Source organism: Syngnathus scovelli, chromosome 15, assembly GCF_024217435.2.
Source record: "Syngnathus scovelli strain Florida chromosome 15, RoL_Ssco_1.2, whole genome shotgun sequence".
Lineage (NCBI taxonomy): Eukaryota > Metazoa > Chordata > Actinopteri > Syngnathiformes > Syngnathidae > Syngnathus > Syngnathus scovelli.
This window is the reverse complement of record NC_090861.1, coordinates 2,117,055-2,142,976: the sequence shown is the minus strand read 5'-3', so window position 1 is coordinate 2,142,976 and position 25,922 is coordinate 2,117,055. Positions and strand designations below refer to the sequence as shown.

The following is a 25,922-nucleotide window of genomic DNA, read 5'->3' as shown; positions in this document are numbered from 1 at the left end:
ATCATTATGGATCATAATAAGTAAATATTAGCGGAGCGCACCCTTTAAAACGAGCATGAATTGCAACAAAGCAGGAAAATTTTCACCACCCAAGCCCAGACCAAGGCTGACATGCAGACTTCTCACTGTTGGAAGAACTTTGGTTGGTGCGTTCATTATTTTGTGTACACCCCAATTTTCTTTTTTTGCATGACCTCTGTAAGGTTTATTTTCTTGACCTATTTTTACTCTGCATCATACGATTCATCACCACAGCCAGGATGAGAAAGTGTTTACATGCTCAAATTGCACTTATTTTACAGCCAGCTCGATTTAAATCTTCAACAAACCTTTCTTATTCCAAAAAAAAAAAAGTACATGTTGGGATTCGTACGAATCGCAAAAGAAATGTACTCCCTGCTTGTTGTCAACCACGCAATTTGGTTGGATCAGGTTCAGCATGCTCATCAACTTCAGTCACCATTCAGCTACAAAGGATGTAAAGGATGCTCCACCTGTAGCGTCCGACATAAGCCATGTGATGACACCCTGAGTGGGTGTTTCCCATATTTGTCCAGTGAGGAGCTGCCTTTTGGTTATTATGGTCTGTTGTTGATTGCTGTATGGCCATACTTGCTAGAATCTTCACAAATCTTTTTTTTTTTTTTGCTGGAAATTGACAAAATACACTTGTATATGCACACAACAATCAACAAATCAGCCCCTTTATTTTTTTTCTCAAACTAGAAAATAATTTGCTTCATTCCTCTGTTTATTATTTGTTGTATTTGTTATCATGGGTTGTTATTCTTGTTGTTTAATCATGAGAAGGAAAATGTAATTCATCAGCTATAAATGGCACTGGAAGATAAACTGCATTTTTTTTGGTTTATGTTTACATTGGAGCGCTTATTTCTGTTGTTTAATGAAGTGTTTGGATTTCATTTGGAGTATCGGTACCCATGGAAATCGACATTTGTGTGGTATGATATTGTATTATTTATTTTGTCAGTGCAAATTTAATGTTATGGTGTCAATCCGCTTTTTTAGGTGTTTAAACAAAATGTGTTTTTTTTTTGTTTGTTTGTTTTTTTACAAATACAAGGTGTTCAAGTATGTGGTTTAAAAAAGGGTTATCATTCAAACAACAGACTTTTTACAAATAAAGGCTTATACATTAAAGAAAAACTGGCTTTTCATTTGCCCTTTGAGGACTAATAAAGTACTGTCCATTTTAATTTCCCTGAAGTTTAGTCCCCAAAAGGTAAATATCTGATGACCATGCGTAAAAGAAGATTTACGGTAAGGGAATTTTAAGATTAACATTTATTTGATATATATATATTGACTTACTCCATCTTTTATAGCAAATGATGTGTAATATTTGCATAATTTGATTCTAGTTGCCCATGTAAATAATTATAGTAAATGTGATTTACTCCACTGTAAGTAGGACAAAATGGCACCGCAGCTTTTTTTGGGGGACACTCCAAACTTCCAGGACATACTAAGTAGCAGAGTTTGTATTCTTTGAAGGACATGTCGTTAAAACTCCGCGTTTGCACTCTTATAAAGAACAGAACGGCAGATACAGGCTTACCCATTTGGATTTTTCTCTCCCCAGGATGCAACACTTGAAGTGGAGTATCAGTGCTGAAGGTGAAGAGAGGAGCCTCGAAATGGGAGTGCGCTTCAAGCGACGGAAAAAGTCATGTGGGAGTGAGACATCCAAAACATCGTGTTGCTCGTGCGAAACAATCAATTGCAGGTGGAAGCAGATCATTGATTTTACAGATTGATTGGAGGAGGTGTGCTGGATACAACCAACCTTAAAAATGACATCATATCACCGCCATCTTTATATATATTGATTTCTAACGTGAGTGTATTGTTCTACGTGGAGATGTCGACAAGCAGGGCGGTGACAGCTGACACGTGCAATCATCTCAGGCATCCTTGGCCTCTTCCCCACATGGTCATCCATCGGAGACCTTGAAATGGCTGGAAGGTGCGAACGTGAGTGTGAATGTGAGTGACTATCTCTGTGATAGACTGCTGGCCTGACACGTCCTTGGTGAGCCTTGTAACATATCCCCCCCCCCCCCCCCCCCCCACCCGCCAAACAGGATTAGCTGCTTAGAAAATGAGTGTGTAACATCTATGTGCACTTATAATCTTTAAAAAACTAACAAGAATCATATAGATGGTTGGTTAAAGTCATCATGGTTGGCTCATGATTTGCGTAATTGACGTGCATGAGCGCATAGAAAATGCAAAAGTGAGGCTTTGCACAAAGCAAGCAAAATCCCCAGCTTTAAGCGACACTGGCAGTTTGACTTGTGGTGACGCTCGTGTTTGAACAAAAGAAGCCACACAAGCGCAGTAATCCACATTTAAAGACACGTTATGCCTTGAGATAACAGCTTAAACATCATTTCAATACTCAAACATCAAATGCTGTTCCCCAAGTGGTTCCACAACCTTTACTGAGCCAAGACACATATTTTACAATCGACCTATTGGAAGAATTTGACAACAGCAGCAAACTAAAATGTCACAATAGTGAAATAATGATATCAATCGGGCCATCTTTAGGAGAACACAAAGCTGATATACCGATACTTGAATTTCCATGCCACCATCTTTTTATTATTTATTATTTATTTATGTATATTTAGTTTATTTATTTATTTTTTTAAATTTATTTACGTGTAGTTAAATTTATTTATTTGTTTATTTATTTTAGTTTATTTATTCATTTTCATTTATTCCCCTGTGATTGGCTGGCAAGCGGTTCAAAGACAAAATTTTCTCCATGAAAATAGAAATAGACTCTTTAACGTCGACCCAACAACCCACAATAGAAGAAAGCCAGAGACAAATCTGACAGGGTACCCCCATTCTCACCCCTGTCCCAGTTTATATGGTTTCTTTTTTAAGACATAGATGTTTTAATATGAATAATGCATTTGGCAAAGGAAAAAAAGGCCTTTAGCTGGACAGTTGAGGAGAAAAGTCTTCATTGTCTGTGATATAACCATGTTGAATTTAAACAAACGGAATTTGCCTGTTCTATAAAACCGTATTGAAATGAAGAAATATGTTGTCCTTAGGTCAAAGTCTCTCAAATGTCAAACAGTTGATCAATGCCCATAAATACTCTTCATGAGCTCCGGACAATGGGAGTCTACACAATTTAGTAAGATTAATTGAAGGTCAGGGGTCAAATATCGATTCCAAAGAGATAACCAGACAGTCGATATCACCAATATGTGAACAGGTCAGAATGCCGGGTGTTTTAAAACATCACCAAGATAGTTTACAATTTAAAAAAAATATCCAACCAGCCATTTGACGTCACTATTTTGTCTGCTATCAGTTTTAACAACTGTCTGTGAAATGCAATTTATTTCAAGCAGCCACCTAAAGATACTTAAAAGACTGAATATTGAGCTCCTAAAAATGAATAATAAAATTTTACTGTAATGACTTTTGTGTGCTTCGGTCACATTGCGAGAAGTAAAGCACATTTAATGTTCAGCTTAGTCATCTAATTGATTTCTTTTCATTTACTTCGTGAGATCTTCACCATGAGAGGACCAAATCATTTCTAACAACTCAAGATGATGAAATTATTTTCTATGTAGCATATGGAATGTCCACACAAATTCATCGGCTGGTTCCGAATGCTAACGGTAGCAACTTTGCTGCTGCTGCTGCTGCTGAATTTTCCTGAACTTGTGTCTTTGTTTGCACAGGTAGGCTCTTTTTTGAATTGGAGTGCATAGCTCTGTTCAGCAGATGGATACAGAAGCACTGAAGCAGCGCCATAAAATATGCTTTCCATTCCCGTGTTCAATTGTCAGCACTCCATAGAACAACATGAAATATTGAAAAGATGCCTTAACATGGGTCAAGAATTGATGGCTGTAGAAAGAAAAATAAACGTGGCACTTAGAATTTGCCTTATTTGTTTAAATTATGCCTATTTTTTAAAAACATTGACCTTATTTATTGGTTATTGAATGACCTCGTGAATACTCCTGGAACATCCACTATAATGACATTGCATGCAACAATATTGTGAACCCAGATGTAAGGTAAAACTTCTTCAATGAGTGCCATTGAGGAAAAATAATGATATGCTTTTTAAATGCAAGCAGTAGAGAAAGTTCCAAATGCATTCCTGATGCAACACAAAAGAGTGTCCACAGCTCCCCCGCTCTCCTCCATATACAATTCATGCTCGGTCACCTATGGCAACAGTGAAGTGAATTTCTGCCATGACAAAAGAATCAAGAGATCTTGCGCTTGACTGACAGTGTTCCACTTTTTTCATAAGGTTTATTTGCACAATTGTGTCGATCGTTAAGGAAGCAGCAACGTTTTGACGCCGATGCGAGATGATAGTTCAGTGTCACTGCGTTTGCCCACAGAACCTTCTTCAGATGATGCTGGAATTGTGATTTGCGCTTTCAGGATTTCTGAAAGCTGGATGTTTTTTTGTTTTTTTTGGGGCGGCTGTAGAAATTGCGCAGTCTTGTTAGGTGGGCGACCTGTGTTGGTGGGGGGGATCAGCATTTGTTTGTCAGCTTCCTCCATCAGCATCCTTGCCTTCTGTCTGACGCGTGCGCGCGCCCCTTTGCACGCGCGCCTCTAAATCTAAAAGCCTCTTCTGTCACCTGCTGGCTATTTTATAAACTGCAGCCTGTCTTCCTTAAAACAAAAATATCCATTTCACAATATCTTCTTTGAACTGAGAAAACAGTTGGCATTGGTTATGTATTAGAAATAGTCAATATAAAAATCTGGGGGGGAGGGGGGGGGGGGGGGACTGCAGTGCCAAGCTAGAGTGCTGATTCACTCCTCCGAGTCTGCTGACTGGGAAACAACGCATGTGGTGGGTGGATGAATGTGTCTGTGTGGAGGAATTACACTGGAAGCAGCACTCAGCTTTGAGAGGGAGACAGTTGCAGGCCGACCAGTTCTCACAGTCCACCATACCAGACAGCCGAGCAGATGCTGCAGGCCCAATTTATCATCGGCTCTCCACACACTTTTACTGTCGAGAGAAATCGCTATGGTCCATGCTGCCAGGCGAGGAAATCATTCATGCATGTAGGCATGATTAAAACCATCTATTGTAGTGTACTGGATAATGTCACGATTGATATTTTTTGATTGTCTTTTATATCAATAGATCATTTAATACATTTAACTCAAAATTGCATGGAAATGTGGAAGGTCTGGCACTTCGAGAAGTGATCCAGGGTCACCAATGAGTCATACTATTGATTTAATTAGACTGCCTCCTCCATTGTGTAATTCATTCCAAACATGTGCCGCTTGGATGAATCAAGGATTCTTGTCAAACTTGCTCAGCTATCATGCAAGAAGTAATCCAAACCTGGCCAGTCTCCCACTCTCAGCGCTCCACTCACCCCCCGATCGACGCCGTTAAACACCTTTGTCACCTTCTGCTAACTACAGACAATTAATCTTGCGTGAGTCATCCACTCCCTCCCTCCATCAGCACACGTCGATGTGTCGTGAGTGAAAATGACAAAGGTGAAAGTTACTTTATTAGGTATGCATCACCAGGGAGTGATTCCCTCCCTCCCTCTCTCCCTCCCTCCGGCAATAAGCAGTGCTTTTAACTTTCAAGAGCTGGAGGCAACCAATAAAGGGCAGGTGGAGATTAAATGACTTGAATTCCTTTACCACCAGCCGTGACCAAGACTGATATACAAGACAAGCTAGGCTGAGTTATGAACTGTAACTGGTGAAGTAGCAGCAAATAAATGACATCTCCAAGTCATCCCTTTTACAATGCATTTACTTTTAAAATACTGTAATCACTCACCATGGGTGGCTTTTGAAATTTTTTATCTGCGAGAGGAGGAAATGTCATAAACACTGTGTGCCAAATGAACTTTATACTTTTTATCTGTTGGAAGGAAATGACAGCCAAGTGTCCCATTACTTTTGGTACCTTAAAAACTTCCTTCATGACTGATTTGAATGTAAATTGATTTACGTTTCTATTATTTTTCTCTCTTATTGTTACAATTAATAATGAGTGCAATACAGTAATTGCAGTGCAGGCCATGTATCTCATTATTGTTCATTGCTTGGCAACCAGGGAAGCAAACTGTGACTAATTGTGATTTATTTGTTGCCATTTCCTTTCAGAAGTGTAAATATATGCTGAGTGGAGGGTGCCTGAACCTTTTGCTAGTCGCACTAACCCGACAATGCTTCATCAGACCATTAGGTGAGTCACTTCCGGACCCTTTTTTTTTTCTTTCTTTCTTGCTTTTGTTGTATTTTTCATGCTTCACTTTCAAGTGCAAGAAAATAATTGCTTTTTCTAAGAAAGAAAGAAAAAAAAATGAAGTCCAGTATGATCTTGTTTGGCTTGAAAGAGCGAAAGTGAAGCTTCCTGGAAATAAGATTGTTAAATTTCTTTGAAATCCGGGGTTAATTACAGTTATTCACGTTGACATTTTATGTCCGCATTTCCACGTCATCAAATGCACTTATTGATCTAAATGGTCACCTTGCATGGCCTGATTTTAGAAGTACATCTCGTCTGAATGCTCTCATTCGCCGAGTTACCAGGACAACAATGCGGGCCTCTGTATGCTCGTCTGTTTCCATGGTTACCACAGCAGTCTCCCTCAAAGCCAATGATGGAAATAAGAGTGTGACTGGATCTTTGTGCATTGTGCTGTCTTCTGCATGCAAATGTCTTATGTCGCTACCAAAACTGAAGCTGTCAACACGCATAAGACATAGCACACTCAATTAGATCATCAAAAAGTCACAGTTTATAAATTATTAATGTAATCATCAGGTAGGATTAATCCTCACTGGACTAGCTAAAAGAAATATTGTATAGTAGAAAACCGGGATCAAGAAAAATCCCCCAACCTTACTTTAAAAAGAACATCTGCGCTTTATTTTTTAATTTTTTATTAAAACCAGCAGAGGGCATCATTCATGCATTCAATTCAGCTGCAAACACAACTAAGACGGACAATATTCAATATTCATTTCATAGTAAATTACAAAATGCAGCATCAATCAAACATTTATTGCCTTCATGTGATGAAAAGTACTTAAGGGGCTCTCTTCGATTTGCTACACCTGAAGCCCCAAACATCGTGATTTACTGAGAATATCATCTCTGCTCAGATAGCATCCACAGACTTGCCGCACGCCAGTGAACGCCTCCCTGCCGTGCATGACTCGCCAGTTGTCAATAAAAATCACCTGAAGTGAAAAAGATGCAAAAATTATCTAAAATGTTCAAATCATGTCACTAGAGAAAATGGTCTTACTTTTCCCGGAGTAAGTTTCATCCACAGCTCATTCTCTGCTCGCCTGAGTTCCGACGTCAACTGGCGATGAGCCACATACCAGCGGCGAACAACATCATGAGGTATCGTGTTTATAACTGCTCGGTCAAAGTTGTTGTACCTGTAGCGGCGATAATATATAACTTATCATACAAATCAGGCAACGGAATTTAAATGAATCCCATCAACATACCGAATCATGTAAAGCTCATTATTCCAAGGATAGACATTCAGAACAGGTCCGAAGCCAATCATGTGGTTTTGGTGGCTGCCAGTGCGTTCAAGATATTCATGTTTGATTGGAACATGTGAAAGCAGTTCAAAATCTTCTGGCGACCGCTTAAGAAGACTTTTAGCTGCATAGAAACCATCGACAAGCAGATTCCTTCCACCGGTGCCTTCATGTTTGAGACAGTGGAAGACCTGAATTCTGCAGAGGGGGGGGCAAATATTGTCAATGTCACATCCTGCCTTTGGGGGAGACCTTTTCCTCTTCTACTTACCCACACGGTTCTTGAAAATAGGTTGTGTCTGTGTGGCGGTCAAGATCCAGCTGGCTGTAGGCAGTGTCTCCTCTGGAAAAATCTGACGTGAAGGACCACATTCGTCCATAGGTGGTTTCCCTTGAAGAAATACATTTGAGGTTGTGGATGCTTGCAAAATCAGTGAAGGAGGAAAAAAAAAAAAGTCGGTCATACCTGATAAGACTAACCCTCTGCGTCACAGCCTCTGTGGCTTCGATTGTAGCAGGGACGTCGTCCACAAAAGCGATCCCGTACAGAAGGTAGTTCTGCAGGAACTTTTTTAATTCATCCTCGCTGTTCATAAATGCGTCCCATTTGGAGGAGGCCACATGGGAGTTCTTATAAATGTCAGCATTCCAAAGGATGCGTGGCTGTACGGTGCTCTGCTTCTTTCCCTCGTAGCTGTTCTCGGCTAACCAGCTAAGGCTGTATTTGGAAGTGTGACCACCAGGCCCTTGGATGCACACAAGCAAAATTTGATTAGTTACATTGTCGGTTTGTCCAATAAAATTAAACAAAATTATGAAAAAACATTGATGAATGATGGAGAGGCCCCTTTAAGCGCTAATAGTAGACTTGTTGGCAGGAATTTTGTCAACTTACTTTGTTATTTCTAGCAGCGTGTTGGCAGTGTTAAAGAATGAAGGGCAACATACCATTCACTCAAATATGACTGTACTGGGTAAACCATTAAATTAGAAACTTACCAAAGTCCACCTGGTGTTGCACGCTAACTTTACTCATTTTTAAGAGTGCAACTTTTTGCATTTACTATTTTTTTTTTAATTTACTCAAAATATTTCATCTATATCTTGAAGGTGAAGATGTTGTTTGCATGCTGGCTTTTTTTTTTTCTTAAAATAAGTGCGCTGATACAACTGCTGTGATTTGGCAATGTTAATATAATAATTATATTCAGAAAAGCATTTTTCAAACTGCGTCTCATTCATTTAGTTTTATTAAAAATATTTTTATTATTTATTTTGTTATGGCCATTATTAAAAATGACTTGCAAGTAAGGATAAGGTCGTCATCTTCCACTTGGATATGATCAGGCCGGATGTTGAGGTCGATACTTCCGGTGTCCAAGTTCCTCTGGTGTGTTTGGATGTTGAAGGACTCGGCAGAGCGGCAGTGATCCCTCAACCACACGTAGTCCAAATGCATCCGAGTCCCTCTGTACTCAAGTTCTGGTACATGCAAGTGGAGCAGGCGCATTAGAAGCGTGTTTGGTCTTTGCAAAGTGTTCCATGAACTCACCCAGACAGTTTTCATGCAAGTTCATAGATGCTGGTGGGCAGGCGTACCCACGGACTTGCTTCCCGTGTCTCCATAAAGTCTTATTCCGAGCAACTGCTCTTACGATCCCGCTAAGCGTGCCGATCATCTCCAATACCTCACAGAGCAAAATCTGTGTAATTTTCAAATCATAAAAGTTTCAGAACTTTCGATGACTCACTGCGTCACCGATGCCCCTATCTAGCAGCACTTCGGTCTCCTCTGGCGCTCATCAAGGCAAGTTTGTTATTACATTAGGTGGATCTGCAAGTAAAAGATGACTTGGCTTAATTATTAAACACTTTGAGCTTTACATGTCATTTTATAACCGGATCCTGGTGAACAAGTCCAGTGCGCATAGCAAACGGAACAATTTTGCATACGCTAAGGCCATCATGGTAGAACGTCCAGCATATTCTTAAAGACACAGACCCGATTTATAATTTGAGAAAACTGCGTTTTTAAAACACATAACAACAGACCCTTCTTTTGACAATTTTGCATGGCCTATTTGTTAAATCCGCATCGTTGTAATTCATTCTGTACAAACTTGTAGTAAGAGGAGTAGTAGTAGTAATCTACTGTATCAGTAGTACCAATTTTGACCACAAGACGGCACTATTTTGTAACATTACTTGTGAATCATAAAGTCACTCAAATAAGCAAACATCCGATACATTCTCAGAATGTCATATTTTCTGCAGTTATACTGTTTAAGATTATCTTTGTAGTAGTATCCAGACAACTATAAAACAACGTTTCATTGTGAGACTATTGAACGTCATCACCGTCCATGTTTCCTTCCTTTCCTGCAAAGGACCGCAGCGGCGTGCTGCCTTCAAATACATTCGGATATTATTTATAACTTTGGCTGTGAAGACGGTCGATGCGAATCACACTCACTGGTCATTCCATATTTTGAAAGCTAATGCAAATCTATTTGTTTATGATTGTGTAGCCTTGCACAACATTACATGGAAGGCTCTGTTATTCTAGTAATTCACATTAAAACATCAGACAAGAAGACATTAAAATAATAAATACATGCTTTGTCACGTTTTAACAATGATGTACTTCGGCATTGATTATTTTTAATGCCTGTTTTGTAATGATCTCATTAGGTTAGGGTTTTCTTTTTGTTTGCTTTGACCACACATTTTATACGTGTCCGTATTTTATTTATTTTTTTGTCATATAGCATGTGTGTATGTAGACATAAACGGGACCCCCTTATGAAATATTACAACACACTATCACAGAAAAAAAGGACATTGTGTATACGGTCCCATTTAGTTAGAGTGAACACTCGGATTTCGGATTTTGCGGTAAGCACTTGAAGGCAACACAAGCTCCTGTTTACTTGCTCTGTCAGCGGTGTCCCCGCCTGCAGTGGATCTGTAGATCACCTGCTGCCGATCAGAACCTTGGACCTTTATCTCAGTGACATTATCTCACCAGCAGTCGTTATCTGCAGTTTCCTATCTCTCCCCCCCCAAAAAAAAATTGAGCCAGCTTCTCGTGGACCTTGCACAGGGGGGGTTCACTGTGTTGTATTTTTTTCCTTCTACCGGAAAGATGACGCTCAAATCCAATAAAAACGAACCTGCTGTCATATTGGAGCCTGTGGACTCCGCCAGGACAGCCCTCTCCGATCTCTACCTGGAGCAGCTTCTCCAAACCAAACCAAAGACTGACAAGGTAAGGTTGATTTCCAAATACTCGGGGTTTGTCCGTTTGCTTCCGGGCATGCCAGACAGCACATGATCGGTGTTGTTTTGTCTTGTTATTTAGTAGAAATGACGTATATGCAGTACAGTTCAAGCGCAAGTCTTGTTGAAAGCTGAGTCACCTCTCCAGTCAGCCTGAACTGGATCCAGCAGACATGGCATAAGCCTTTTCCGCGTCTGCATTCACCTCCCAAAAATACACATGGAAACATGTGACAGCTGAGGGGGTAAACAAGATTCTGGCACCAATAACTTGTGTAATCATCACGTCATCATGTTTTGCTTGCTAAATGAGCCGATTTTACAGCATTGCAGTGTTTTGCATAAAATCACATAGAAGCCAAAAATGCACTTTTAAAATAGATTATGGTGCAAAATATTGCAAGACTCGGGAATGGAGTGAAGGAAACATTTCAAAGTGTCAACTCAGCAGTGAGGGACTTGGGACATGACAAAAAAAAGGAAACTTTTTCCTGGCCTCAGCATTTTTGTCTTCTGCTTTATGCTGATTTAGTAAGTGTGGCCTTCACAGTGGAGACTGCTGAGTAAAATGTTGATCAAGGGTCACGATCGTTAGGGAACAACAACAAAAAAGTCAACTCAGCAAAAGACTTTGGCAAGTATAGGAAGATTAGAATTTAGTTGGAACATGACATGTTGTTTGTCCTTCTAATAGATAATTAAGAGGAATGGTTTAGTCTGATAGGGCACTTACGTGTCATCTGAAATTTAAGACTCAGACTCCTTTTTGGCCAATTATTGATTCCCAACTCCGAGAGCTCTGTAGAAATAAATAATTGATTAGTACAAATGTAAATCTCTTTTCAAGTCAGACTAGGTTTCAGGGATTATTGTTTGTCCCAATGCTTTGCCACACCCAACACGGGCATTTCAAATGGGCCCCTTTATCGCATAACTGCGGATTGTTAGAAAAATGTCCTGACTAGAGCAACACTGCAGAAGACTTCCAAGTTCTTGTGGCTTCCGCATGTTCTTGTTTATTCACACCACACAGTTAAGGACCAGTATGACTTGAGTGATTTTCACAGTGTGTCATTTCATCTCCTGGTGTACTCAAATATTTTCCCCTGACACCCCTCTGTTAAATAGCTCAAGGCCGGTAAATAAGTATCACCTTTCATGGAACCAGATTTCCACGAATGCAACACTCAGTCAGCTGTTGTCTACCGTGTTTACAGCAAAATACAAATGAAATCCCAGGCATGGAGTTTAGCTGGCAGTTTTTCCTCTTCTGTTTATTATATTTTAGTAAACCTCAATAAAGCCACTTTATTTAATTGCTGGAAACAACGTATTAATTTATTTGTGAACTATTGTGAGAATGCTGCAATTATTTCATGACCTTGCCTAAAATGTCCAATGCGATTATGTTCTGCTCAGCACCTCTAGGGGGCGTACTTGCATGGCACCTGGGAATTAAATTGTCACACTGACGTCTTATTCATAAAAAAAAGCATAAAAAAAAAAAAAAATCTGTTGTGATAATTCAGTTTCTACTTTCTGTGTTTAATTAATATATTTAAATAGTCTGAGTCATCTATTAACATACACAGCAGTGATTTGCGCCCTCCTTCTTTACACTTTCGGGGAGGGGGGAAGAAAAACAAGATCTGTGTTTCAGTTCCTTTATTTGTCAAATCCAGGTTACAAATTCTGCCTCATATTTGCAAGAAATATGCTTTAAAGATAACTTATTTGCAATAGTCATTCAAGACGGTTAATTTAATGTCACTTTAGTTCTCTGGTGGGATCCCTTGATGACATTGGTGGTATCCATGCATGACCACACGAACCTGTTGGAGCAGATCGTTGGATGTGTTAAATGAGGTGTTAATGATGTTGGGTTAATTTTTAACCTAGAACATGTGTTGAATCTGCAAATGAAACACTTACAATTAGCAAAAGGCTTTCCCTGTAACAGTTAAAAAACATTTCATAATGCAAAATGCCTTCATTTGCATTATAACGATATATATTTTTTCTCTCTGTCTCTTTTAAGCAGGTGGCTATGCAAACCATTGAGAGCAAAGGTGCTGAAGTTTATACCAACGGGAGTGCGAGATACGTGAATGGCACGGAGCTGACCAAAATGAAAGAAGTCGTGTTTGAAAAAAATCCCTCGGAGCCCATGGTATGTTTTACATTTGCAACACGTCCAGCCTTCAATAATATTGATTAATGTGGCTTGTCTCAACATTATATTTCTTTCATCCGCAGGGTGTCACTCTGAAAATGAATGACAAACAGAGGTGCACAGTGGCCAGAATATTGCACGGAGGATTTATACACAAACAAGGTAGTAAATCAAACATTGACCTGTGTGTGTGTGTACGTGTATGTGTGTGTAGGCACAAGCTAAAAAGGCTACAATGACATTTTGATATATTGTTGACTTTACTTCAAGTACACTTTAGGTTTCCGTACATTCAAAATCACAGCAACCGAAAACTATTTGATGCTATTATTCCATGAAATGCCTTCATTTTTTTTTTTTTTTTTTTTTTTTTTTTTAGGATCCTTGCATGAAGGTGATGAGATTGCAGAAATCAATGGAAAAAGTGTGACTAACCACACAGTTGATCAGCTGCAAAAGATTTTGGTATGTAAAGCCTAATAACTGCAATTCTCAAAGAGAATTATGCAAAAAAAATCTCCTTAAAATACATTGTGATAATTAACTGTGCCATATGTTTCCTTGCAGAAAGAAACCAATGGAGTAGTCACAATGAAAATAGTTTCCAACCAAAAGAGTCGCTCCAAAGCTTGTGAGGTAATGGCAAACATAAAAAAACTCTGCCTTCTTTGTGTAAAAAGTTGCTGAAAAACAGCTTTCCTCTATTCTATACATTTTCACTGCTAGGTGAATCGTCTCTTAATGGATGAAAATCCAAGGTGAATATAAAAGTAGCTTTGTTAGTTTGAGTGTAAAACACAAAAGTAGCTGTGGGTAAAACTGTAAATCCCCGCATAACAAAATATTTCTATGTTTACACTGTAAATTTCATTCATACAGTTTCATTTTTTTAGAACACCTCATTGTTTGTGTTGGCAGTCCGTAGATTTTATTAACTTCTTGGCTTAGTTAAACACTTGTGGTGACCACAAATAGTTATTCATTAATTTGCGACTAACAACGTATCCTTCATCAATGTAACCTTTGACCTTTGTAACCAATAACATGTAACAATTAGACAAGATATTTATTAATCCCTCCAACAGACTATACATTACAATTTTTGTAAAAAGTATACTATATATATATGTATTTATTATTATCAACTCTGGTTTTGCAGACTTACATGAGGGCCCAGTTTAACTACGACCCCTCGACGGATGAGCTCATCCCGTGCAAAGAGGCGGGGCTAAAATTTCAAACCGGTGACATCATTCAAATTATCAACAAGCAGGACCCCAACTGGTGGCAGGGTACAGTCGAGAGCAGCGCGGCAAACTTCGCCGGACTTATACCGTCGCCGGAGCTCCAAGAATGGTTTGACTGATCATTTTTATTTTATAATATTAATTCAATGAATATGATGTCACCCACAACTAAATAAAATTTTGTTTCCTTGAAAGGAGAGTGGCGAGTAAGAGCAAAACCAAAGACGCTCAGTCCTGGAGCCCATTTGGAAAGAAAAAGAAGTGCAAAGACAAATACCTGGCGAAGCACAGCTCAAGTGAGTTCATCATCAACATTTTTTATTTATTTTTTTTCTCTGCCGTTGCGGTTTTCTTACAACCAAATGTTTGTTTAGTTTTTGACCAGTTGGACGTGATTTCCTACGAGGAGGTTGTCCGGCTCCCTGCTTTCAAACGGAAAACTTTGGTGCTGATTGGTAAGTGGCCCTTCTCAGAATAAACAGAACAGATTTTTTTAAACAGTGATTCATATTTTGACTGCCATGTTTTAGGTGCACCTGGTGTAGGGAGGAGTCACATTAAAAATTCATTGCTGACCAAATATCCTGAGAAATTTTCTTATCCTGTCCCACGTAAGTAGATAAAACATTTCTATAGTGCCCTAAAAGCTACACGATTGAGTTTCACAATTTGATTCGTTCATCAGACACCACCAGATCGCAACGTAAGGATGAGGAGAACGGGCAGGAATATTATTTCATCTCCAACGACGCCATGACCAAATGCATCTCAGAAAATGCACTGCTGGAGTACGGCAGCTTCCAGGGAAACATGTTTGGCACCAAAATTGAGACCATCCAGAAGATCCACGAGCAGGGCAAAATTGCTTTGCTGGATGTAGAACCGCAGGTTTGTATTAGGAGTGACTCAGTTATCGTTTTCATTACAGTAAAATCCTTTTTAATCACATGGTCTTTTTCTTTCTTTGCAGACGTTGAAGGTTTTACGGACTGCAGATTTCGCTCCTCTTATGGTCTTCATCGCGCCCACCAACACAGCTTCTCAAGTGAGACCCTTATCGTAATAACCAGATTTGACTCCGGTAGCTAATATTTTTCTTTTTTTTAACCCTAGACGGAAAACCTGACAATGATCCAGAGGGAGTCGGACGAAATCCTGACAGCCTACAGACACTTCTTTGATTTGATCATAGTCAATAATGATGTTGACGAGAGTGTGAAAAGTGTGGAAGAGGCCTTGGAGAGGGTCACTTCCACTCCACAGTGGGTGCCTGTCTCCTGGGTGTACTGATAAATGTTAGACTCCAGCGTGATATCTTATTTCACTTTTTATTTTATTTTAAAAAAAAGCAGTGCAATATCACTCCTTACGCAAAACCTCTGAGTTAGTGAGGTCCCAAGTCTGAATGGGTTTATTTTTGGTTCATGTTAATTGTCAGAAACCTTTTTTTTTTTTGCACGTGTGCATTTTAGAAAAGCAATATTTAGAAAGATTTATATCAAAAAAGCGGAGAACTTCACCTGGAATGTTTACTATTTGAGATCAGTTAGAGGTGGATCGTTTTGGTGCCATACAATTTTGTTATTGTGGGGAAATATAAAATAGGACCGTAACTGTGAAAGAAATCCTCCCTTTTAAAATCACAGGGTTTTAATATTGCATCATAAGGTCATAATTTTCTCAAAAGAACAGGACTTGAAACCATTGCCTGTCAAAACGGTCACGTGGAATTGTATACATTACCTCGTAAGAGGCAATTTTACAAATATGAAATTGATCAGCTCTATTGCAACTGCTTTTTTTTTATCATATTTAATCTATGAACAATGAACAGGAACTTTCAGGATACCAGATGCTATAATACATCCATGATCTGAGGTCTCATGTACAGTATCAATGGTCACACAAATTTTCATTTTAACAACATTCACTCATTCAGAAGGCCTCATGTGTTCACTCAAAATCTGTACTGTATATCAAAGTACTGTACAGAACATTTTTTTTCTATCTGCTACAATATTACCTAATAATTGATATAGTTAATATGCAATGTCCAGTAATTTCTTGATCAATTTGTGTCAGTATGTTTTCTATTGCATTTGTGGGCTAGTGTTGTGGGAATTTGGCATCTTATGTAATGTATTGAACATGAATTTGTTGGATGATTATTCATGACAAGCTGGGACCAGTAATAAGTCAAATCTTCAAATCCAGACTGTGTGGAGTTTGCACATTCTCCTTGTAGGTTTCTCCACATGCATGGTTGAATCACTGTTTTACTGTCATGTTCATGCTCTTAAGGTTTCTGTAATTAGACAAAACATCAAATTGCAAATTCAAACTGCAGTAACGAGTATTAAATTAAAGCTTGTTTGATTGTGTCATTAAAATCTGTGTATTATCTCAACCATGTGTCCATTTTCTGCACGACTTATCGGATTCAAGGGGATGCTCGCCTGCAGCTGACTTTGGCCCCCCCTAAAAAAAAGGGTCGACAAAATATCTCAGGGCACCGCTACAGCATCAGTGACCCCCTTTTGTAGAATTTGTTTTGGACCAAGGTCATTTGACTCCACTGCAGCTTTCCACCTTCAGAACTGTCCTCCTATGCATAAACATAATTATGCATAAATGCAGTAGTCTCAGAATAATCTTTCAGGTGGTTTCTCGTGGATTTCCTCCACGTTTGATCAACACCACTATGGACACCCACTGTGCTGCTGGCCACGCCCCCTTTTAAGGAACGCCATTTTGTTGACAAATCTCGTGACGATCAAAATAAGCTTCTTTATGTGCGCATCCGACCCTGCAATAATTGACACTTAAAACGTAAAAGGAGGAAACACGTACTATTTTAATACGGACATGCATTGTTTAAAAGTGGCTTGTCAAGCCTGTCAAAACAGCTTAGTCCTTGGTCACCCATTTTAACATGAAACTCGCCTCGGTTGACGTCACTGAGCCATCTTTGTACAGCTAATCCAAAGTGTTTGTTATACCTTCATTACGGCTCAGTCTCTCGTCGCTTACTCTAACCAAATTGCTGGTGCTGTCACATACGGAGAGGAAAAGAGAGTATTGGACTAGCTTGGTGGACATATCTCGACGGTGGAGTCTAAGCAGTGCCCCTCCTCGGCTATATAGGCAGGGAAACGCCAGGCTAAGCATCCAAAGGGTGCCAGAGGCTAGAGAGGAGCGCAGAAGGCAATCCACATCCATCTGCCAGCCACTTAGCACACGCTAACACTTCCAGCCAGGATTTCAGCACAGCTGTCTCGCCAATACTACCACAAAAAATGTAAGTATATCGTCCATTTTTGTGTGCGCTTCGATATATTCATGGGGAAGATGCTGGCGAGCACCTGGAAGGAGAAGGTTCTTTCATCAGTCGGTTTCGTTTGTATTGTGCTGCGCGTATGTTTTATTTGACAGCTGTCATTCGAACGACGGGAAATAATATTTCAGTCTACCCTTAGATTAAACGGAAGCCTGATTGTGTGTTTTTGATTTGTGAGTTTTTACGGGTGAAAAGATGATCCGTGTTTATCTTCTGCCTATTTTCTGCCTCGTCTAGTGCCGCTAGCTGCAGCCAGTACGCACGCATTTTTTTCCGGTTTGGACCGGTTCTGTTTGAAAGGACGTCGTCTTTATCATTAGACACACACTAATTCACCTTTTTAATGGGGCCACGATCACGACAAAATAAAATAAAAATTGCCCATGTCCAACAAGGGTGTAATCTTGTTTGCGGTGGACGATGTGATGATTTCTAGAAACATCAAGGGCGTAATGTGTCTTATTTTATTTGGACAGAAACAACAAAGCCAATATGGTGTGTAACCCACGGAACATTATTTGACTAATCTTAAATAGCTTGTTATATATAAATGCCTTATCTATAAATTAGGCCCGGGCCTAGTTTGCGTGATATTTGCAAGCTCCTGCAGCGGGGGATGGGGATAGCCTAGCCTCTCTGTCGATGGTTACGCGAGGGTGAACATTATTATATTACACCACATTCCACTTTAACCTTTAGAAAATATATCCCTCGGTATTTTAGTTGTGCCGTTTTTTTTAAAAGAGAGCTGAATGACGAAGGATGAACGCGATGGCCAAGTCACGCTATATACGTTTGTGTAAATGTCTAGAAAGCCCACAATCCGAGAATTAATCGAGTCCCAGCACTGTTATACGTCAGTCTGTGTTAGTATTGCCCGTTTGTTACCTAAAATGTCGATTTTCCACCATTTTTGCCTTGAATCAAGTCCCCTTGTCAAGGAACCTCCCTCCCCACTGCTTCTGTCGACAGCCAGTATTTATAGACCGTGAAACGTGATGCTTTACTGGCTATCATGTGACCACGGTTCTGGTTGTATAGAATTGAAAGGAATGTAGTCTTTGAGGTCCTAGAGGTCATAAAAAGACTGGGACTCCAGTCCACTGCTCTGTACGACAGTGTCGCTGTCCAGTGCTGAAATGGTGCTGAAAGTCACGCATCGTGCAAATGACAGCAGAAATCCACTTAGTTGTAGACACTGCGTTATAAAATGATGCAGGATATGTTTTCCATTAACTCAATAATATCAGACTATTTTTAAATCCCCAATGGGGGCTGAATTTATTTATTGGAATAGCTACAGTGATATCATCTGAGGACTGTACAAGTATAACATCATCTCAAGTCAGTGTGCAAGGTTATTAGATCCCATCTTGCTGTTCATCAGGATCTGAGCTGATTGAATTTTAAGAAGAGAAAATGTTCTCAGTGTCTTTTTGCTAGCAGAACACAAAACATTATTATTGTCTTTGGGGTACTTTGATTGATGATCTTTTTGTCTGTTTACATATCACTCCTTGGCAGCCAATAATAATATGCAAGGAAAGAGCAGACCTTTTTATCCAATAGGATTTGATGTTGTTGAAGGATTAGTAATGCGTGTGTCTTCTTAGGGTGACCTTTATACACAGTTTAGTCTCACAGTAGTGGAGTAGCTTTGTCACAAGTCATAATTGTGATGAGGCATCACTTTCTATCATCTAGCAAGCTAAATTTAGTAGGGTGAGCACGTTATGTTAAAAGCGAAGGATTGTCTGACCTCACATTGGACGGGGATGTATTTGTTAATAAAATGTAAATATTTGTACAAATCTTTTTGTATGCGTGGATCCCATTGAAGTCAAGTTGATCTACTTTAAGGTGAGGAATAATGACTGTGCCCTGCTGCCAATTGTGAGACCCGCCCAAAAGGAGCTGTAATTACACACTGATGCCACAAGATGGCGACAAATCACCTTTTTTCTATTAAAAGAACCAATGGCCTTACTTCTAGCTCCTCACCTCAGTTCAACTCAGTTACTTGCCACCATACAGATGTTTAGAGTCATCATATAATTGCTTTTTTTCCATCCCCAGGTCTGCCCCAGCTGGAGCCCCTGCACCAGAGGGAGGGAGTCAGGCTCCCCCGAACCTCACCAGCAACCGCCGTCTGCAGCAGACACAGGCACAGGTGGACGAGGTGAGAACAAGTCATTTGTTGCACACTCTTACACATTGATCAAAGCTCCAAAAATAATATCTTTGTATCTCTCCGCAGGTGGTGGATATTATGCGTGTAAATGTGGATAAGGTTCTGGAGCGTGATCAGAAGCTGTCTGAACTTGACGACAGGGCTGACGCTCTGCAGGCTGGAGCCTCTCAGTTTGAGACCAGCGCTGCCAAACTGAAGAACAAGTACTGGTGGAAGAACGCTAAGGTGAGCGACACACTATATTTGTTGTCTACAATTCTGATCATGTGACAACTTGTGTTCTATCTTCTCCCCACAGATGATGATTATCCTGGGTGTGATATGCGTGATTGTGCTCATTGTCATTATTGGTAAGAATTCTTTTCATTATTTGTACATATGAATTGACTTGCACATGATTGATCTCCTTTCTTGCTCGCTGCAGTGTACTTCAGCACCTAAGAAGAGTCACTTCCTACCCCAGTCGAATTCCAACGTCCTTGCTTCAGAAGAGACCCTGAAATTCATGACAAAAGGAATCACAGATAATGAGTTATTGTATCTTCCCCGATTGGCTTCACCCCTAAACCCTTCAGGGCCATACGGCTCAATCATTTCCACCACCTCGCCTCTGGTACCCCTGTCAAATCTTTGACCCTGCGTCCGTTCCGGGTCCTCTCGGCTTCTCTAACCCGCCATAACGAGAGCCTTGTGATGATGCAACAACCGAAAAGGAAACAATGATTGGCACTGATAATTGTTACATGACTGATCAATCTCTAGTCATTTGTAGAGTTTTATTCTGATATGTACTGTTTTCTAGGTGTGTGTGCGAGTGTGTGCATTTTGTATTTTTTCATTTTTGTATTAATTTTCTGTATGCTTCAGCGTCGACTACTGCCTAATACTCCCAAGTATGTATCCTGCATGTTCTTCTCAGCTTACTCTCTTTTTTTTTTCGCTGTATTTCTGCACAGTGGCGACAATCGCAGTAAGGCCCAAAACGGATTATTTGCAGTCACACTCTCCAGGTTGAGTTCATTCGGGTCTAAGTTATTACTCAACACAAAGTAATGCATGAATTGGTCAGCTTGTCCCTTTCTAGTTATCCTTTAAATCTGACTCTTGACAGTTTTTTTTTTTCTCCCCCTTCCAACATTTCTCATTTAATATCCGTCTTCAGCTCTCCGGCCGTCTCCCTTGTGTTTTGCAGCATGCTTGAATGCCCAATCGTTTTAAAACTGCCATAGTACCGTTGGACCAATGTCTGTAGATGTTTTTTTTTTTTTTTTGGATTACGTAGTGTCTTATTTCGAAAACATTCCTTCGTTGCAGTCTGGTGCAAATGCTCTTACTGTAGCACACGTAATTGTAAGTATATTTCAATTGCGCGATGAAACTGAAAGCCGAAGTCTGCAAGAAAAAAATGGTTTCGAGGTAAATTTGGCGGGAGGCCGGATTTGGATGTCATCTTGTGCTAGGCTATTGCGTGGCTTTCAGTGGCTCTATCACAAACCTGAATTAATATCCTCACTTGCAAACTGTCATTGGCCTGTTAAAAAGCCTTCATATCTACTTTCAGTAGGTTTAAAAAAAAAAACGTGCGCAGTTAAGAATGCACTAAACAAGCTTGTTTTTGATGGCGCTGTCACGCTGTGTGCAGCCACACCTCCATATAAAGAGCACATGAAACAGTTCAGCCTTAATTGCATTTTAAAAAAAGGCCCAACAATTTACAATCCAAGATTTATCGAAAAAAGAAAAAAAATCCAAAGCATTCCTCGGCAGTGTTCTAAGTGGTTCTCCCTATAGGTATGCATGATTACATGTAATAGATTCTATTTTTATTATAGTGTATTTTTGTGTGAGACAGACAGGTGGTGTGTGTGTTTCCGTTTTTATAATTCAGATGTGTGCATTATACACTGCCAAGCAACAAGCAGCTGAGCGGGGAGCTTCTCTTGTTCATTGCAGTCGACAGTCATGGCACCCTTTCGTGTACAATTGTAAAACTGTTTGCTAATGTGGTTTTGGGCTTGTGCATATGGACCCCTTTGGCTACTTGAGAAGTAACAGAGCAATAGGTGCACTTGCTGTAATTTTAGCCCACTAGGTCCAGATCAACGAGCTTTAGCATTAGCTTTCAGTCTCAGTCCTAACCTGCAATAGTTCCAATTAAGTGTATTAATTAAGTGTACTTAGTAGCCTCTGGATTTTTATGTTAGCAACCAGCTAGGTAGATCAACCACCTTTACTGATTCCGACGAGTAGTGTGTGTGAGCGTTTGCAGGTGTATTTTTGTGGTGTGTGTTAGAATAGCTCTACCCCAGGAATATCCCCAGTTGATTCTGACAGATTAGGCCGCTTAAATCTCTTGAGTGAAGGCACGTTTGTTTCCTTGCCCCACTGTAGTACACCAGGATAGATGTGAACGGCCCTAAAGTCATCTTAAAACACTTAACCCACAGGCAGAGCTAGAAGGGGGGCTGCCGGGGCACCCGACCTCCCCATACAGAAATATGCCTGAACCCCTCAGGTGCCAGGCCAGATGATTTGTGTTTGTTTTGCAGACCCCCTGACATGTCCTTGACCCCCCAAGGGAAAAAAAAATCCTAGCTCAGCCAGTGACCACACCTTGTACCTACAACTAAGAGCAGCTTACCAAAGACTTGACGTCTGGGCTTCTGCTGACGATTGCCATCAAAAACAAGTAGAGAGGAGCAGGTTACCCCAAACCATCCAATACTTTGGGGGAAAAAAAAAGCCGAATCTTGCCATCTGTAATTACAAGACCTTCAGTGAGGCTGTACCTTATGCAAGTTAAACCAAAATTGACGGACCGCATGCATCGATTCTCCCGCATCTTGTGTGTTTAAGTCGAATCAAAATAAGTCAATTGTTAGACACAGGATCTTTTAACAAGTAATAGCACAACCTTGTTTTTCATTTCTGCCTACTTTCATAGTACAACTAACTCCAATTATTGGACAAAAATCCACATTAAGTGTTGTAATATGAACGTGTTTTGAGGGTAAGGGGGAGGGGCCTATTTTGTTTTATCAAGATGTACAGTAAAAAAGGGGACAAACAAATGAATTAAAATGTGGCTCTTTTAGCCATCCCACTGAGGTGACATGACACGACTGATTGGGGTAGGACACGTGTCATTCCATAAATCCTGCTGTCGTCCTGTGATTGATTACTCAACCAATTTGATCACAATGGAGAAAAACGAAGCGAGTGCTGTCTCTTCACGTTGCTTTACTGTATTGTGTGAAAAGGCGTGCACGTATATTTTAACAGCGTGACACTTTCTGTTTGTTGTTGTTCTTATTCCTTCGGGGAGCACGTCTGTTCTATGTGAGAATATTGTCGGATGCCATCCTTGTGAAATGTTCAGTTGTCTCAAATTGAAGCTGCACTCAGCCCATTTGCAGGGTGATTGATCTCAAACACTTCACAGCAATGAAGTGCTTTATTTTCATTTGTCATTCAAGCATATTAACCAACTGTGAGAATATGTGCTGTATATTGTTGTCGAGAAAACTTGCAAAATGTAACGAATGTCTCCCCAAATGGGATGAGTGCAGTATTAGGAGGGAACCTTTTGAGTTTCTGAAAGCTCACTGGACGGCTTACGATATTCTACAAAATATATAGAAAGATGATTTGTAATGTATGTCCACATTTTTATTGTATTTTGCATTGATTTCAAAGAAAAAAAAATCTCCCAATGCATCTGAATTTTGTGTGACCACTAATTGGTAAAGGTAAAGATTTCCCAAGTATTTTTACCTTCAATTGTCCAGAAAATTTCTGCTGTTTACGTCAGATTGCTGTTTGTATCCACACGATGCTGTATTTTGTTTGTTTAAATATATTTATTTTGGAGGAAAGATTTTAATTTCTCTATGGACTGGGAGTTGAAGGTCTGTATTGCCCCTGTTTGTCTGGTCTCACTGGAGGGACCAGACCGGAGGAACATGGGCAATGCACTCAGTCTCATTTCATTCTTACTTTTTGTTTAGCTTTTATTTATTGATAGATATGTTGTGCTGTCATTTAATATGGGATTAGACACTAAACAAGGTTGGCTCTATGTAAAGGAAAGGAAACTGAATGGAAAACTAAATTGTATAAAATTATTGTAGTGTAAATCTATCAATGTCTTATTATATTGATGAACATCATAAAAATATATGTATATTGGAAAACAATGTCATGTGTGTAGTTTTATTATTGTGCAAGGGCATAGCTTTGTATAGGTATAGTAGCAACATATCACAATCTCTATATGTATTATTAATGTTATTATGTATTAATAATGTAACATTTCAGTATACTACGTTGCGGTAGCATTCATTTAAAAACTTTTTTTTAATCCGAGATTTACTCAGAGCTATGACGATGATTTGGGTGAGGGGTTTAGTATTTTGTGACGTCACTACCGACCCACCAAAGCCAAGAGCAAGCTTCCTTCCGCCTTTTGATTTTGAGTGAGTATTGCAAACGTTTTCAAGCTCTCTTTTTGCCGTTTGCATGTAAATGTGCAAGCGCATCATTACGACACGAGCTCTTCGAGTTTTTGTTGCTCGCCCGCAACTGCCACTTGGCTGTCGAGCAAACGTTAATCAAGAAAAGCGTTCGACTTGCATGTTGTTTTGTATGTTTTCCACGCAAAACGCTGATTCCAAACTGCAAGAGTGGAGACTCCACGTCGACTGTAATGTTGGCTCGTGAGTGAACAATTCCTTCAAAAGAACGAATCTTATCAGTGAACGAACTTCCTAAAGTGATTCGATCTTTTTTCAGTTCATATGACTTCAACCAGTAGGTGTCGGTAATGCGCATTGAAGCTGGTACCACCTTGCTGTAAAACAAAACGAAGAAGAACATGACATAACTTCCCATTCACCAACGAGTCGTAAATTGCATTTCCCGTTCACCAAGTGAATGAATCAGTGTGTGAGTGATTTGCATTTCCAATTCATCGCGAGAACGGATCATTGAGGGAACGAATCGTGACTTTCCCGTTCGCGAACGAGTCAATGGGTGAACTGCCTTCCTTCCCGTGCGTCAACGGACCAGTCAGTGAACGTGTTGCGTCTCCCTCCTGGCGTGAACTGTGTAAGCCAGAATGTCGATTTACCATTTGCCAAGGAACGAAAGAACCACTCACTGAAACACCCCTTATTTTTTTTAATGCACGTTTTCTCCAAGATAACGGCTAACTTTATTGCATGAAGGGATGCGCCGTTATGCAAAAATGGGGAGATTATGCTTCTCTTTGGGTCATCTTGATTTTATAAGTTAAAGTCCCAAAAGTGATTTTGGGGAGGCCCCATTTCAACCCCTTACACTGAGTGCCAAGCAGGGAAGAAATGGGTACCATTGTTATAATGGTCACTGGTATGACCCGGCAGGGGTTTGAACCCACAACCTCCCAATCTCAGGGCGGACACTCTCCTCTTAGGCCACTGAGCTGGTAAACACTGTATGCATTATACGCCTAAATATTGTTATCCAATGTATACTGCAATTTCACATTAGATTGCTGGTTTGAAATTTACTTTTATTATTATTATTTTAATAAACATTTATGTTGAAACTTGTCTGGTGTTTTATTCCTTGTTTTTATATTCGCCAATTAAAACACAAATCAGACATTTGGTTAACTGCTTTATATGACGATATGTATGTGTTTTACGTTATTATATGAGTTGGAGTCCCCCAAAATAACAAATGTCGGCATAGCAGATTTTTTTTTCCAACCTTTTATTCAAACACAAACACATTCGGTATAATAACACCATCAACTACCATCCAACAAATACAAAATTAAAACATCAATGTCGGCATAACGTGTGTCGGCTGGCATAGCAGCAACGCTGTCTGTCACTCACTCGTTAAACTGGCGGTGTACCTAATAGAGCGTCTGAGTGACGTCACAGATCAGACAGCCAATCAGGAAGTGGGGGTGAGGGCGGGTGTGGCACTTTTCACTTTCAGTTAAGCTTTGGCCATGATTTTTCCCTAATGAAGTGTCCTGTTATTAGGTACACCTGAAAATGGCGGCGTACCTAATGGAGTGTCCGAGTGATGTCACAGATCAACCAGACAATCAGAAAGTGGGGGTGAGGGCGG

General features: G+C 39.9%; 3 protein-coding genes across 7 annotated transcripts; 2 read left to right on the top strand and 1 right to left on the bottom strand.

Annotated features, from left to right (window-relative positions):
• Positions 1 to 6,937: 6,937 nt before the first annotated feature.
• On the bottom strand, positions 6,938 to 10,887 carry tmlhe (trimethyllysine hydroxylase, epsilon). 4 transcript variants are annotated; one of them, XM_049742521.1, is made up of 9 exons: positions 10,746 to 10,887; positions 9,324 to 9,406; positions 9,125 to 9,260; positions 8,878 to 9,054; positions 8,039 to 8,318; positions 7,844 to 7,963; positions 7,534 to 7,770; positions 7,323 to 7,461; positions 6,938 to 7,254 (listed from the first exon to the last, which is right to left on the bottom strand). In XM_049742521.1, exons 3-9 carry the CDS (start codon positions 9,249 to 9,251, stop codon positions 7,123 to 7,125), a joined length of 1,212 nt encoding a protein of 403 aa, XP_049598478.1. In that variant the 5' UTR covers positions 9,252 to 9,260; positions 9,324 to 9,406; positions 10,746 to 10,887; the 3' UTR covers positions 6,938 to 7,122. The 4 variants fall into 4 exon arrangements, with proteins under 4 accessions (XP_049598478.1, XP_049598477.1, XP_049598476.1 ...); XM_049742520.2 differs by lacking the exon at positions 10,746 to 10,887 and adding an exon at positions 10,503 to 10,634; XM_049742519.1 differs by having other exon boundaries at positions 9,125 to 9,406.
• mpp1 (MAGUK p55 scaffold protein 1) lies at positions 10,697 to 16,678 on the top strand. 2 transcript variants are annotated; one of them, XM_049742515.1, is made up of 12 exons: positions 10,697 to 10,840; positions 12,890 to 13,021; positions 13,108 to 13,186; positions 13,404 to 13,489; positions 13,592 to 13,660; positions 14,184 to 14,380; positions 14,467 to 14,567; positions 14,646 to 14,726; positions 14,802 to 14,882; positions 14,957 to 15,159; positions 15,242 to 15,316; positions 15,385 to 16,678. In XM_049742515.1, the coding sequence occupies exons 1-12, from the start codon at positions 10,718 to 10,720 to the stop codon at positions 15,559 to 15,561; spliced, it is 1,404 nt and encodes a 467-aa protein (XP_049598472.1). In that variant the 5' UTR covers positions 10,697 to 10,717; the 3' UTR covers positions 15,562 to 16,678. The 2 variants fall into 2 exon arrangements, with proteins under 2 accessions (XP_049598472.1, XP_049598473.1); XM_049742516.1 differs by having other exon boundaries at positions 10,698 to 10,840; positions 12,893 to 13,021.
• Positions 16,679 to 17,108: 430 nt separating this feature from the next.
• Positions 17,109 to 23,995, top strand: vamp2 (vesicle-associated membrane protein 2). Its single transcript, XM_049742524.2, has 5 exons — positions 17,109 to 17,569; positions 19,685 to 19,787; positions 19,866 to 20,024; positions 20,098 to 20,149; positions 20,224 to 23,995. Coding segments are annotated over exons 1-5 (333 nt in total). The 5' UTR covers positions 17,109 to 17,567; the 3' UTR covers positions 20,241 to 23,995.
• Positions 23,996 to 25,922: the final 1,927 nt, after the last annotated feature.

Bases quoted from the DNA above. Each gene is read 5' to 3' on its own strand.
- vamp2 (XM_049742524.2), top strand. The intron at 19,788-19,865 runs GTGAGAACAAGT...ATCTCTCCGCAG, and splicing joins CACAGGCACAGGTGGACGAG to GTGGTGGATATTATGCGTGT. The intron at 20,025-20,097 runs GTGAGCGACACA...TTCTCCCCACAG, and splicing joins ACTGGTGGAAGAACGCTAAG to ATGATGATTATCCTGGGTGT.
- mpp1 (XM_049742515.1), top strand. From the start codon at position 10,718: ATGACGCTCAAATCCAATAAAAACGAACCTGCTGTCATATTGGAGCCT. The intron at 13,187-13,403 runs GTAGTAAATCAA...TTTTTTTTTTAG, and splicing joins AGGATTTATACACAAACAAG to GATCCTTGCATGAAGGTGAT. The intron at 15,317-15,384 runs GTGAGACCCTTA...TTTTAACCCTAG, and splicing joins CCACCAACACAGCTTCTCAA to ACGGAAAACCTGACAATGAT.
- tmlhe (XM_049742519.1), bottom strand. From the start codon at position 9,251: ATGATCGGCACGCTTAGCGGGATCGTAAGAGCAGTTGCTCGGAATAAG. The intron at 8,319-8,877 runs GCAAGTCATTTT...TGTGCATCCAAG, and splicing joins TGACGACCTTATCCTTACTT to GGCCTGGTGGTCACACTTCC. The intron at 7,462-7,533 runs GTATGTTGATGG...TCGCCGCTACAG, and splicing joins AATGAGCTTTACATGATTCG to GTACAACAACTTTGACCGAG.